Source organism: Cucurbita pepo, chromosome 16 (assembly GCF_057944985.1).
Source record: "Cucurbita pepo subsp. pepo isolate OVF chromosome 16, ASM5794498v1, whole genome shotgun sequence".
Taxonomy (NCBI): Eukaryota; Viridiplantae; Streptophyta; class Magnoliopsida; order Cucurbitales; family Cucurbitaceae; genus Cucurbita; species Cucurbita pepo.
Window position 1 is genome coordinate 12772603 of NC_141813.1, and position 12098 is coordinate 12784700.

General features: G+C 32.9%; 1 protein-coding gene and 1 non-coding gene across 2 annotated transcripts; both read right to left on the reverse strand.

Moving 5' to 3' along the window:
• Window positions 1-92: 92 nt before the first annotated feature.
• On the reverse strand, window positions 93-2898 carry LOC111777279 (uncharacterized). The gene is made up of 3 exons (XR_015412198.1): window positions 2706-2898; window positions 568-1028; window positions 93-189 (listed from the first exon to the last, which is right to left on the reverse strand). It is a non-coding gene; the product is annotated as an uncharacterized LOC111777279 (transcript).
• Window positions 2899-3174: 276 nt separating this feature from the next.
• On the reverse strand, window positions 3175-7346 carry LOC111777278 (putative serine/threonine-protein kinase WNK4). Its single transcript, XM_023656807.2, has 7 exons — window positions 6696-7346; window positions 6285-6550; window positions 5017-5240; window positions 4783-4940; window positions 4389-4698; window positions 3985-4317; window positions 3175-3910 (listed from the first exon to the last, which is right to left on the reverse strand). Exons 1-7 carry the CDS (start codon window positions 6801-6803, stop codon window positions 3366-3368), a joined length of 1944 nt encoding a protein of 647 aa, XP_023512575.2. The 5' UTR covers window positions 6804-7346; the 3' UTR covers window positions 3175-3365.
• Between the last annotated feature and the right edge of the window lie 4752 nt (window positions 7347-12098).

Here is a 12098-nt window from a genome sequence, read left to right on the forward strand (position 1 = left end):
AATTAAAGTTGATTAAAGTTTCAAATTGGGGGATAGAAATAGTTAACACATTTTAAAATTTAAGATTAAATTTGATTTCTTAAGAAAAAAGAAACCAAGAAAATGGAAGAAATCAAGGGCAGGAGGGAAATTTCACCTTTGGTTCGAAATCATCCTATTGAGAACGCATATCCACGCGTCTGAGGATACCTACAATATAAAACAAAGAAAAAACCGTACGAACTCAAATCAGAAACAATTTAAAAATAATAATCATAATCATAATAATAATAATAATGCCCCAAAATACTTTTGGAACCACGGGTGGATGTGTGCAAACTTTGATCAACAGATCCACCTACCTCTTATTATATTGAGCCTAAAATAAGTTCACGCTTAATAATTAATATTATTTGAATGCCAATGCCATTTCCATAAATCTTCGTGAAGGTTTCAATACCTCATGATTACACATGTATCAATGTAAACTTACACACTGAATTAAAAAATTAAAAGTTTGAAAACATATTAAAATTTTAAATACCAAATAGGCATGATTAAATTTATCAAGAATAATGTATGGTATACCGTGCAAGGCGCGAGTGTCCCACATCGGAGAGACGCACCATGGTGATCAGAAAACCCAAACCTTAGTGCTCCATACTATTTTAACCTGTCTGCCATATGTCCGACCTTGATCGTGAGTAAATTCGTTATGCTTAGATTTATTTCGACGATCCATGTAGCTCAATGGAAAGAGTATCACTGAATTTTATAAAGGAATTACGAACTATCGACATCTCTTCTTCAATTCAACGCATAATTTAATGAGTTATGGAACAAAAATAGTTGAAGGGATGGAAAGAGACTTATCTGTTTTGTGATCATGGTTCCATGGATGCGTGTATCAGAGATCCCCTTTAGAAACCTGGCCCTCCACTCCTACTTGATATTCTTCCATCATTTTTAAGCAACCGATGGTTCATACTTCTCGGAAGCCGTTTTACAATCATTTACTTTCACCATTCTTCAATATTGCACGACTGTAGCTGGAATTACCACAATAAGAACTCAAAAACAAAATTTAAACCAAACCCAGATGATAAAAAAAAAAAAAAAAAAAATTGGTAAGGAAGTGTTGGGTTAAAATTCATTAAGGAAATAGATGTATTTAGTTTCTTTTAAGATAATTAAATGATTTTAATATATATATATATATATATACATTTCATTCACTTGCAGCTTCATTGCACAAAATATCAACAGATACGAAAGAAAGGGCAGCGAAACAGCATGTAAACAATCACACATAAATATCTTTCAGTAGAAATGAAAATGAAAATTTACACTTAATGGAACAAATGACCTAAATCTAAAAACACGATATCCTCTTCTATGAGCCAGACCAAACATTTACTTGGAAGCAATTTTCACGAAGAAAGCAACCTTATGCCTCTCTCAGCCTTTTGGCTAAGACCAGCTGAAGTGAGCAACAAAGAAATCAACCCATGACACAAAAAGGTTCAAAATTAGTTGCTGGAATTTCTTAAACAAAATCTTATCGCCCTTGAACATGGGATCAACTAGGTGAGTTACTGAGTGAAGTTGGAAGACCTGCTCTGTTTTCAACAGAGACGGTAGAAATATCCTGATTAGCTTAGACTTTTATCCTCGAGCTAACTAGCACAATTCCATAAATCCAATTGATAATTCATCTCCTATTACATGGAAATATAACAAAGATAAAAATCAAATCAAATCAAATCAAATCAAGTTAGTAGAAGAGAGAACTGTGAACTCTAATATATCAATACAACTATAGCAAGCAAATAGAAAATGCGGTCTAATATTATGATGGTGTTCAAGCTCAAAAGGCACGGAAGTGGTCCAGAAAATAGAGCGCTATAATTCATGACGTCTTTGTAGATTAACCTCTTTTTCTATTCCTGGTATGAAGTTGTACCTTCAAAAGTTGGCCAGATGCCTTGCACGGGATCTCAAATGTAGGCTATACTCTTACAGTTTGGATCAAGTTTTAAGACCAAATGGTCCAAATATATGGCGGTTATGTCATCATACTTGCTAATATTTCTGCACAGTTATTTGGTTTCTCTTCTGAGAAATTTCCAAGTGCTTGTTATATTTCTCAACCATAAATATAATATAATGGAAAACGTAGATCAATGATTAAATGGTGAAAAAATCACATTCCTATCACAAAATTTCAAACCAATTCCATTAGAACGTCATTCATCAGAAAAACAAACTCCATTAAACAGCGGCCCCTTCAACATCGAAATCTCTAGGTCGAAATGACAAAAGCATCACAGTTGATTTCAAGCTCGTTCAATACATAGCAACACCTTTGCGTAAAGCCTCCGACCATCCATTACTCAACTCACTCATTCTATATTTATCCAAAAAAAAAAAAAAAACGCCATACTAGTTTCCTAAAGTTTGTGATTCGCACTCTACCAAAGAAGTAAACACCGAAAAGGTGAGACCAATTTTGATCATCAATAACGCATATAAATTCATTTACCAGAAAAATTAAGGAGAGGACGGAGAGAAACCTTCAGCAAATCGTCATCACAAGAATCCGGAGTAAGCGAATGATCAAAGCAACAGAGAAGAAACGGCAAGGAAAAGAAAGCGAAAAACGAAAACACAAGCAGCAATCGTACAAGATTCAGATTGAAAACTAAATAACTACTATCGTAATATACCATTAGGATCCCCCTCAGGTTTTCGTCGCAATGCACATGTTCAATCTCCGCTTCAAAAGCATTTCCATGGCAACTCACCTTCTCTCTTCCATCACCGGAACCCTAACCTCCGTTACCGCCATTCGCTCCCCCTCCATCCTCGGGAGTACGGAGTATTTTGGTTTCAATAGTCGAAACAAAAACCTTCGCGCCAAATCCCCAACCCACCTTTTATAGGTTGAATTCGTTCAATACAGAAATACCAATTTAATTTTTAAAATTTCATATACAAAATTAATAATTTGAACAAATTATGAGATAAAACATGTTTTTATTATTTTTTTTTTTTTAAAGGAAATACAAATTTTTAAATTGTTTTTCAAATTAGGAAGACATTTAAGTGCGCGTGGTAGATTTCACGACCCGCTTAGACTGTTAAAGCGGACAATATATGTTAGCGATGGACTTAGACGGTTATACTCGACGCGAATGAAAGAAATACATGTCAATAAGATGAAGTGAGGGAGAGATTTGCAAACAAATATAACATCGTTTCTGGAAGGAGCGAGATATCACAACACGCCTTAGACAAGCATGACCGTGACACTAGCCGAAAAACAAAACAAGCACACACATTATACATACAAAAACACCCAAATAACTCAAGCCATCTTACTACCTTCATGTTCTCCTTCCAACAACTTCCCACCTAATATCGTCGTTTCTCCTCGTTCTCGCTACATCGCTACTTCGGTTCCCGATCGGTAGCCTACTCGAAACCCTTTTGCTGGAAGAAACCTCACAAGGTGCTTGAAACCCGATGCTTTCGACCGCTCCAACCGTCTTGAATAACCGTCTTCGATTCACTTCCTCGACCAACGAACGATGCAGCAATTGGCTATGTACATCTACTAGAGACCTGTTCCTTGTTAATGTCCGGCCGTCCGTTCCCCTCTTGTCTTTGCGACCAGAGGTAGCTCCTTGAGATGACCCTGCTACCGCACATTGGCTCTGCTTGTATAGAAGCCCAGCCATGAAATCCTTGTTTTTGCGGCTCTCAACAGGACAAAATCTTGAGGAGTTTTGAATCTTATTGATGTTGTTATGTTGATCTACCCGGACTGAACTCATACCGGTCTCGTACTCGTCGCTGCTGACGTAATTCAAGTTCGAGTATTTTCCCGACGCCGATGAGCACTGTGAGCTGCTATCATCGAGCGTTTCATCTGAAAAAAGTGGTCGGGGCGTCGTGTTAGGCGTCGTAGCGTTAAAACCAGTAAAATGAAATCTTGAGCCATACCTGGGAACCAACTTAAACCATTTGATATGTTTTGATTTGTTTTAGGAGAGGTGATGAGACTCAAAGTTGTTGCTCGGGACGACGAGGAGATGGAGCGGAGAGTACGATGAGCTGCATCATCGTCTTCTTCTGAATAGCTGAAACCGAGTCTATGGTTGGGTAACTCGCTTCTATTCCAGTTTGGAACCAGAGCTGATATCTCTCCTTCGATCATGTCCGCTATTTCGAACGGCTCCCAATCGGAGATCTCCAATTCTTTCACCATCTCCATTGCTACGTCTAACGCTGTGTCGTTAACTATGTCGAACGGGAAGTATATGTTCCTAAGAGAGCCTGCAGACAGGTCAAGCATCAGGTTGACAGTAAAATCTCGACGCTGTAGCACGGAAAATGCGAAAAGTTACCATCTTTATCAGCAATCTGAACTCTAAGAAAGAGCGTATCGTCTTCGGGGTTCAGCTTCCCGGTGATCGTCATGTTCGTCCTGTTTAAACCTTCACCGAAGTGCAATTTCTCCATCTCTTTGGCATTTAGAAATGGCTTCTGGTTTTGATTCCTCTCGATCGACAAAGGTCTATCTCCATCGACCTTCAGAAACGGATCGGCCAAGAGTTCCTTAGCAGACGCCCTCATCGATACCGGTACCAAACATTTCTTAATAAATCTCTGTGCTTCCGCGTCGTGAATCTTGTACAATGCTGCTGGCAGCTTCCCCTGCATAAAGAAAGAGTAGTGTAGGTATTCGATTCTTGTTCCCTTAACGAAACCGATATCGATTCTCAACCCGTGTTCCCTTACCGACGTGACTTTCTTGTAAATCTGTGCTGGATTAGAACACTCGCTATACGGGTACTCGGAAGTAAGCATCTCCAGAACACACATGCCGAACGAGTAGACATCAACCAGCTCGTTGTAATCTTCCTCGTATAATTCTGGCGCCATAAACTCCGGTGTGCCTGCAAAAAGCTCGAGATTAATTATCAATCATAGAATCCGTAAGTCTTTGGTAATAGAATAACGATGGATTCGAACCTATAACACTGTGAGCAGATCTGGAACCATGGAGTATAGCTGCAAGCCCCAAGTCACCAATCTTGACTTGTCCAAGATGGCCGTTTACAAAGATATTATCGCACTTCAAATCTCTGTGTATTATCGGAGGGTCGTGCTCATGCAAATAAACGAGCCCGCGTAGAATCTGGCGCGCCCAGCTCTTAATGGCTCTGATATCGACTCGCCTATACTTCTTTACATATCTGCAGAAGTAAGAAGATTGTTATAGATCATCACATTTGTAACAGTCCAAGCTCACCGCTAGCATATATTGTCCTCTTTGGGCTTTCCCTTAAATGGCTTCCCCTCACGGTTTTAAAACGCGGGAGAGGTCTCCACACCCTTATAAAGAATGTTTCGTTCCCCTCTTCAACCGCTGCGGGATCTCACAATCCACCCCTTGGGGGCCCAGTGTCCTCGTTAGCACACCGTCCGGTGTCTAGCTTTCATACTATTTCTAAAACCCAAGTCCAAGCCCACCGCTAGCAAATATTGTCCTCTTTGGGCTGTCCCCTCAAGGTTTTAAAACGCGTCTGCTACGGAGAGGTTTCCACAACCTTATAAAGAATGTTTTGTTCCCCTCTCCAACCGATGTAGGATCTAACAATCCACCCCCTTAAGGGTCCAGCGTTCTCGCTATCACACCGCTCATACTCTAATACCATTTATAACAGCCCAAGCCCACCACTCGCAAATATTGTCTTATTTGGGCTTCCCCTAAAAGTTTTAAAACGTGTCCGTTAGGGAGAGGTTCCCACGCCATTATAAAGAATGTTTTCATTCCCTATTCCAACCGATGTAGGATCTCACAATCCACCCCCTTAGGAGTCCAACGTCCTCACTGACACATCGCTCGGTGTCTAGCTCTGATATCATTTGTAACAGCCTAAGCCCACCGCTAGTAGATATTATCCTCTCTGTGATTTCCCTTCAAGGGCTTCCCCTCAAGGTTTTAAAACGCGTCCGGTAGGGAGAGGTTTCCACACCCTTATAAAGAATGTTTTGTTCCCCTCTCCAACCGATGTAGGATCTAACAATCCACCCTCTTAAGGGTCCAGCGTCCTTGCTGTCACACAGTCTGGCTCTGATACCATTTATAACAGCCCAAGCCCACTGTTACCAAATATTGTCCTTTTTCAGTTTTCCAGAGAGAAGTTTTCACGCCCTTATAAAGAATGCAACCAACGTAGGATCTCACAACATTACACCAAACCTTAAATATACTAAAGACATGGATTAAAACTTACTCTCTAAGCGTTCCAGAAGTAAACAATTCAGTAATGAAGTTGAACGTTTTGCGTTCGACATCGATCCAAGAGGTGTAGAATCGCATGATCGATTCATGCTTAAGCGTACTAAGTAGATGAACTTCCGAATACAACCGCTGCAAATCCTCCGATGACCGGAGAACTTCATTGAGTTTCACCTGACTCCACGCCACTTCAATTCCAAGAAACTCATCAATGGCTTTGTACACTGTCTTCATAGCCCCTTTTCCCAAAACTTCTTCAAACTATATAAATGTTCATCAAGTTCTTCAGTTCATCACAAAGCTTAATCAATCATCAATGATCTTAAAATATTCCCACCTCAAATCCAACACACAAACAAGTTCCATGCAGAAAAGAGAATCAAGATTGAGCAAAAAAAGTACTTACACGGCCGTAACGACATGTCGGATCGGTTTCAACGTACCCAAATTCCGAGTTCCAATCAGGGCTGTTACGAGTGTTCTTCAACATGTTCGACGAACAAATCAAGGGCATAACAGAGAGATAAAAGGGCAAAAACGAGAAAAGAAAAAAGAACCCAAAAAAGGGCAAATGAAAGCGGTGGTGGTGGTGGTGGTGGCGGCGGCGAAGGCGGCAGAGAGAAACTAAATGTGCGGCTTTCCGTCGTGATTCTCGTAAGAAAAGTGGCGGAAAAGAACCCAAAAAAGCCTGGAATAGTCAATTCTAAGCATAATACATCCCATCCCCACCGCCGTGCTGGACGTCTGGAAGGTTCCGATCTTCAAAACCATTTAGCTCGAGAGCTTCCAGTTGTGTAATATGTATGAAACCCACCACCAGGTTTTTGCTCTGGGTTGTGTTTGGCAAGTGGAGAGTCAAATTAGGAAATCAAAGAGAACCCAAAAGGGTTAATTGGTAATTGCCTGTTGGTCGTTTCCGTATTTGGGAAAAGGCACTACGGAACTTGGAGAATTCTGTGGCCATGTTTGGTTCAAAGCATAAGCGGCTGAGAAACAAGAAAGAACAGAGCAGACGACGAAACACAGAGATGGCAAATTTGGAAACGGAAATAGGAACAAGAAAATAAAAATTAAATAAATAATTATTAATAATTACAAAAAAAAAAAACAAAAAAAAAAAAAAAGTTCAAAATGCTGAATTTATTCTTTTCTGAGGGTCATATAGACACAGTGATATCAGATGAAGACGGAGATGAAACGGAACGGAACGGAACTGACACCGCCTGTGTGGTCCCCACCAAAATTTGGTAATATTTTATATTATATATTTTAGATAAATTTTAGAAATTAATGGTTAAATTACATAATTGTATGGTTTTGTTAATTTTAAATATCTTTTATAAATATTTCAAAATTATTTTTTTTCTAAAAATTTATATGGAAATATTATTTGTAAATTTAAATGTTGTCTACTAATTTTAAAAAATAGCAATATAAAAAATGTATGTAAATTCACTAATTTTAATAAAATTAATTTTTAGTATTTTATAATTTATTAAAAAAAACATATAAATAAAGAGTATATTAAAAAAATAAAAATAACGTTTTAGGAATTTTTCAAATGAAAATTTATAATATGGTAAGAAATACAACACGTTTTTCATGTTTAATTTTATGATTATATAACGCACGTCGAAATTAAAATGAAATTTGAGGAAAAAAAATAACAAAATTAAGTGTTATAGCCACCATACCACCAAACGACGCTGTTTTGTAGTAATGAACACGTCATCACTATTTGACTTTTGTTTCATGCCAGATCAGCCGACGCTTTAGCAAGTACTGATGAGTGGATACCTCCAATATCGACCACCTAGGATGGTCCTTCCATCAAATCTCCTTTTCTCTTTTTTTTTTTTTTTTTTTTTTATTAATAAAAAAATCCTATTTTTGTTCGTGTCTCCACAGTTTAATTGCCAGGTGTCCCCATCCAATCACATATTTAGATAAGATGGTATTTTTTTTCCAAGAGACAGTAATGTGTTGAACAATTTTATTTTTATTAAAAAAAAGTGTTTAATATTTTAATTTTCTCATATATTCTAAATATAAATTATTTTTTTCTTTATTCCCAAGTATATAAAAAAATACTTGCATCAATTTTAAAAAATAAATATCTTTACAGATAAAATGATTCTGGTTTTACTGTGACACGATGAAATAAATATAATAATAAATATCGACAATAATTATCTCGAGTTATTAAATTAGCTTTTAATTTAATAAATTGGAACTTTAAGAAAAGTTGTTATAATAGATTTTTTTAAGTTATATATTTAATAAAAACTAATTTCCATTCTAATAATGATTTGTATTAAATTTAATAAATTTGATTTATTTTCGTGATTATTTTAAATTTTTTATTGATATTTTATACCATGATTTCATTAATTAGATATTTAAATAGCCCGCATTTAATTGGCAATTGATTAGATTAAATGTTAGTTAATTTCAAAATTATTAAAACATTTAATAAATTGACAATTTTTAATTTACATGACTCGCCATAAATATACTCTTTACCCTCTTACACTATTTTAGAAAATGTGTCTTAAATTACACAATTTTCCTTAATATATATATATATATATATATATATATATATATATATATATATATATATATATATATATATATATATATATATTATCACCATGCATATAATTTTAGGATTTATTATTTTCTAATTAAAATTTGGATGATTTTAGGAGGAAGAAAATAAAAATTAGACGTTAGACTTTTCTATTAAAAAGTATTTTATTTAATTTGCTATAATTTTTGTCACGTTCTAATAAATATTTATTGAGAATATTTGTTAAAATCACCACATCTAAATAGCGGTGAAAAATCTCTCTTGAATCAAATAAATTACCAAAGAAATAGAAAAAGTAATAAATAGATACAAGATATTTGAAGGGTTAAATATGATAGGAAGACTAAATGTTGTCAATTATATAAGATATTTGTCTCACATATGATACTTATGGTAAACCGTAATGAGAGACTAAATATCCTCAATCATACAAGATATTTGTCTATAATAAAATGTCAAATATGGTAACTATCATAAACCGTAATGGAATACTAAATATCATATAAAATATTTGCCTATAATAAATGGTCAAATTTTCAAATATGATACATATGGTAGACGGTAATAAAAGACTAAATATCCTCAATCATACAACATATTTGCCAGTAACAAATAGTCAAATATGATACATATATTAAACCATAATTCATTGCTAAATATATTCCACGCTCTAATATAGATTAAACTGTTGAATTAATTTAACATTTTATTTTATTTTATTAAACTATTAATTTATATATTTTAAATTATAAGCAAGTAATTTATAAACCCTTATAATTCTGTTAAATTAATTTAACATTTTTGTAAAATGTTTTGATTTAATATTTTAAATGGTTTGTACATTCAATTTATATATCCTTATAATTCTGTAAAATCAATTAAAGTTTTAATTTAAATATTGATTTAATATTTTGAATGATTTTAATCTTTATATTCATTTACTAAATAGAAACTAAATATTTAGTTATATCAAAATTTATGTAAATAAACTAATTAGCTTGGTTTGTATTTGAATCAAAAACTCAAGTTGACTTATTTAAATAATCAACGACTTATAGAGAAAATTAATAATTAATAATATATTGACCAATAAAACTATTGGTTTTTTATTTATTTATAATACTCTAACAATTATATAAGTATTCGAAGGGTAAAAAAGTCATCCACTCAACGTCATAATCCGGTGTTTTCCAATAAATTAAATTAAATTAAAATCGAATTTCTACGCACATAAAAAACATTAAAAAGAAAAATTTTCGTTTAGATTATCCTAATTTTTGGCTCTTTATGCATTATTATTATTATTATTATTTTGTCTTATTTACAATGTTCTATATTAATCTTCACAAAGAAAAAAAAAATCCTTAAATTAAATAATTGAAGAGAGAGAAAATGTGGCTATTTAAATATTTAAAAATATCTATCTACACGTGTGCAAATTTCATCTTAGGTACTTTATTTATATATATATATATATATATATATATATTTTTTTTTTTTTTTACTTAAACTAATTTTATGTCATATTTGACTCGTAATATAAAATATGTAATAATGATTTTTACTCGTAGAAACATTTCAAAACTAGTTATATCTCGAGAGAACGTGAGATTATTAATTATTAAATCTAAATTATAAATTTTGATCTGAATCGTGGTGTTATAGCTATATAAATAGTAGACGAAAAAAGCGCGTGTAAATTTGAGTATTTGTTAAATAATTTATCGGGGATTATTAATAAAGACAAAAGGAGAAGGTTTTATATTTCCATGGTTTTGACAAAGGTAGCTAGGATGAAGAGAATTCAAATTTAAATTTGATCAATTATTTAAAAAAATAAATAAAAAAATAAAAAAATTTAATTTAATTGTAGAAAAGAAAGGGTTTGGAATCTTATTGGGTTGGTGCATATAATCATGATTAGATTCCCAATAGTCAACCATCCAATTAATTATCCACTTTAAATCAATTTTTCATAGCCACAACAATTTTAATTATTTATTTATTTATTATTATTTAGCTGCTAAATCATACATATGTATATATATTATAAGTTTTAATAGAATTAATAACAAATTTAAAAAAAAAAAATTTTTTTTTTTTAATTTATAAAATGATAAATAAACTATAATATCTAATTTTATTAGATATATATTTTATTAGTTTTAAATTTTTTTAAAAATATAATAAATTTCAAATCTGACGTATTAGTATTAGTTAATTTTTAAAAATCTAATACGACAATAAATTACTAAATACAAAAATGAAAGTCTAAGATATTATTATACATAAAATTCAAATTTATATCAAATATATTAGTTAATTTTTAAACAATTTAAAAATAATTAGGGGAAGATTCCAAAGCCTCCACTTTTCTCTTAATAATTGAGTTAGCATGTTCATAAACATAGCTTTGAAAGCAACAACCATTTGTGTATGATATGGGCACATAGCACAAATTTGGATCATAATGTCACCCCATATATATATATATATATATATATATATATATTTTTATATATAATATGATGGGTTGAGTCACGATGCATATAATAATAATTATTACTATATAGTAAAATATTCCATATTTATTTTGTTGAAAAATTATAAAGGACTAAGATTTATATATATATATATATATATATATATATATATATATATATATATATATATATATATATATAATTGTAACATGAAGCATTATCTAGAACCAAAGACTTTAGTAAAAGTAATGGAACCTCAGTAAGTGGTTCTTGCAATGCCAATTTTTCATATGTTAATCATATATTGTTCATAAATTTCCATATTTATTTTACCTTAATACTTCCATTTTTATTAAAAAAAAAAATCTAAATATATTTTGATTTACTGTAGGTGAGCGGTAAGGAGTAGGGATGTTTATATGTCTTGATTATCGGACTAATCTGAACTATTCAACCCAAATCATAAGGTATTGGATGAAAGTCGTACGTCAGCTAATTTAGAGAATGATCATGGGTTTATAATCAAAGAATACTCTCAGTAAGGCCTTAAAGTCCCACGTCGGCTAATTTAGGGAATGATATAGGTTTATAATAGTAGACAATATCATACCATTGCGGAGAGTCGTGTTCATCTAACAAAGGGTTGGGTTGGATTGAGTTGGGTTGTGAATTTTATTCGGATTGCTCGGGTCACTATCTTAATCAACTTAAAATTTTGAGTTTTCGAGTTAGT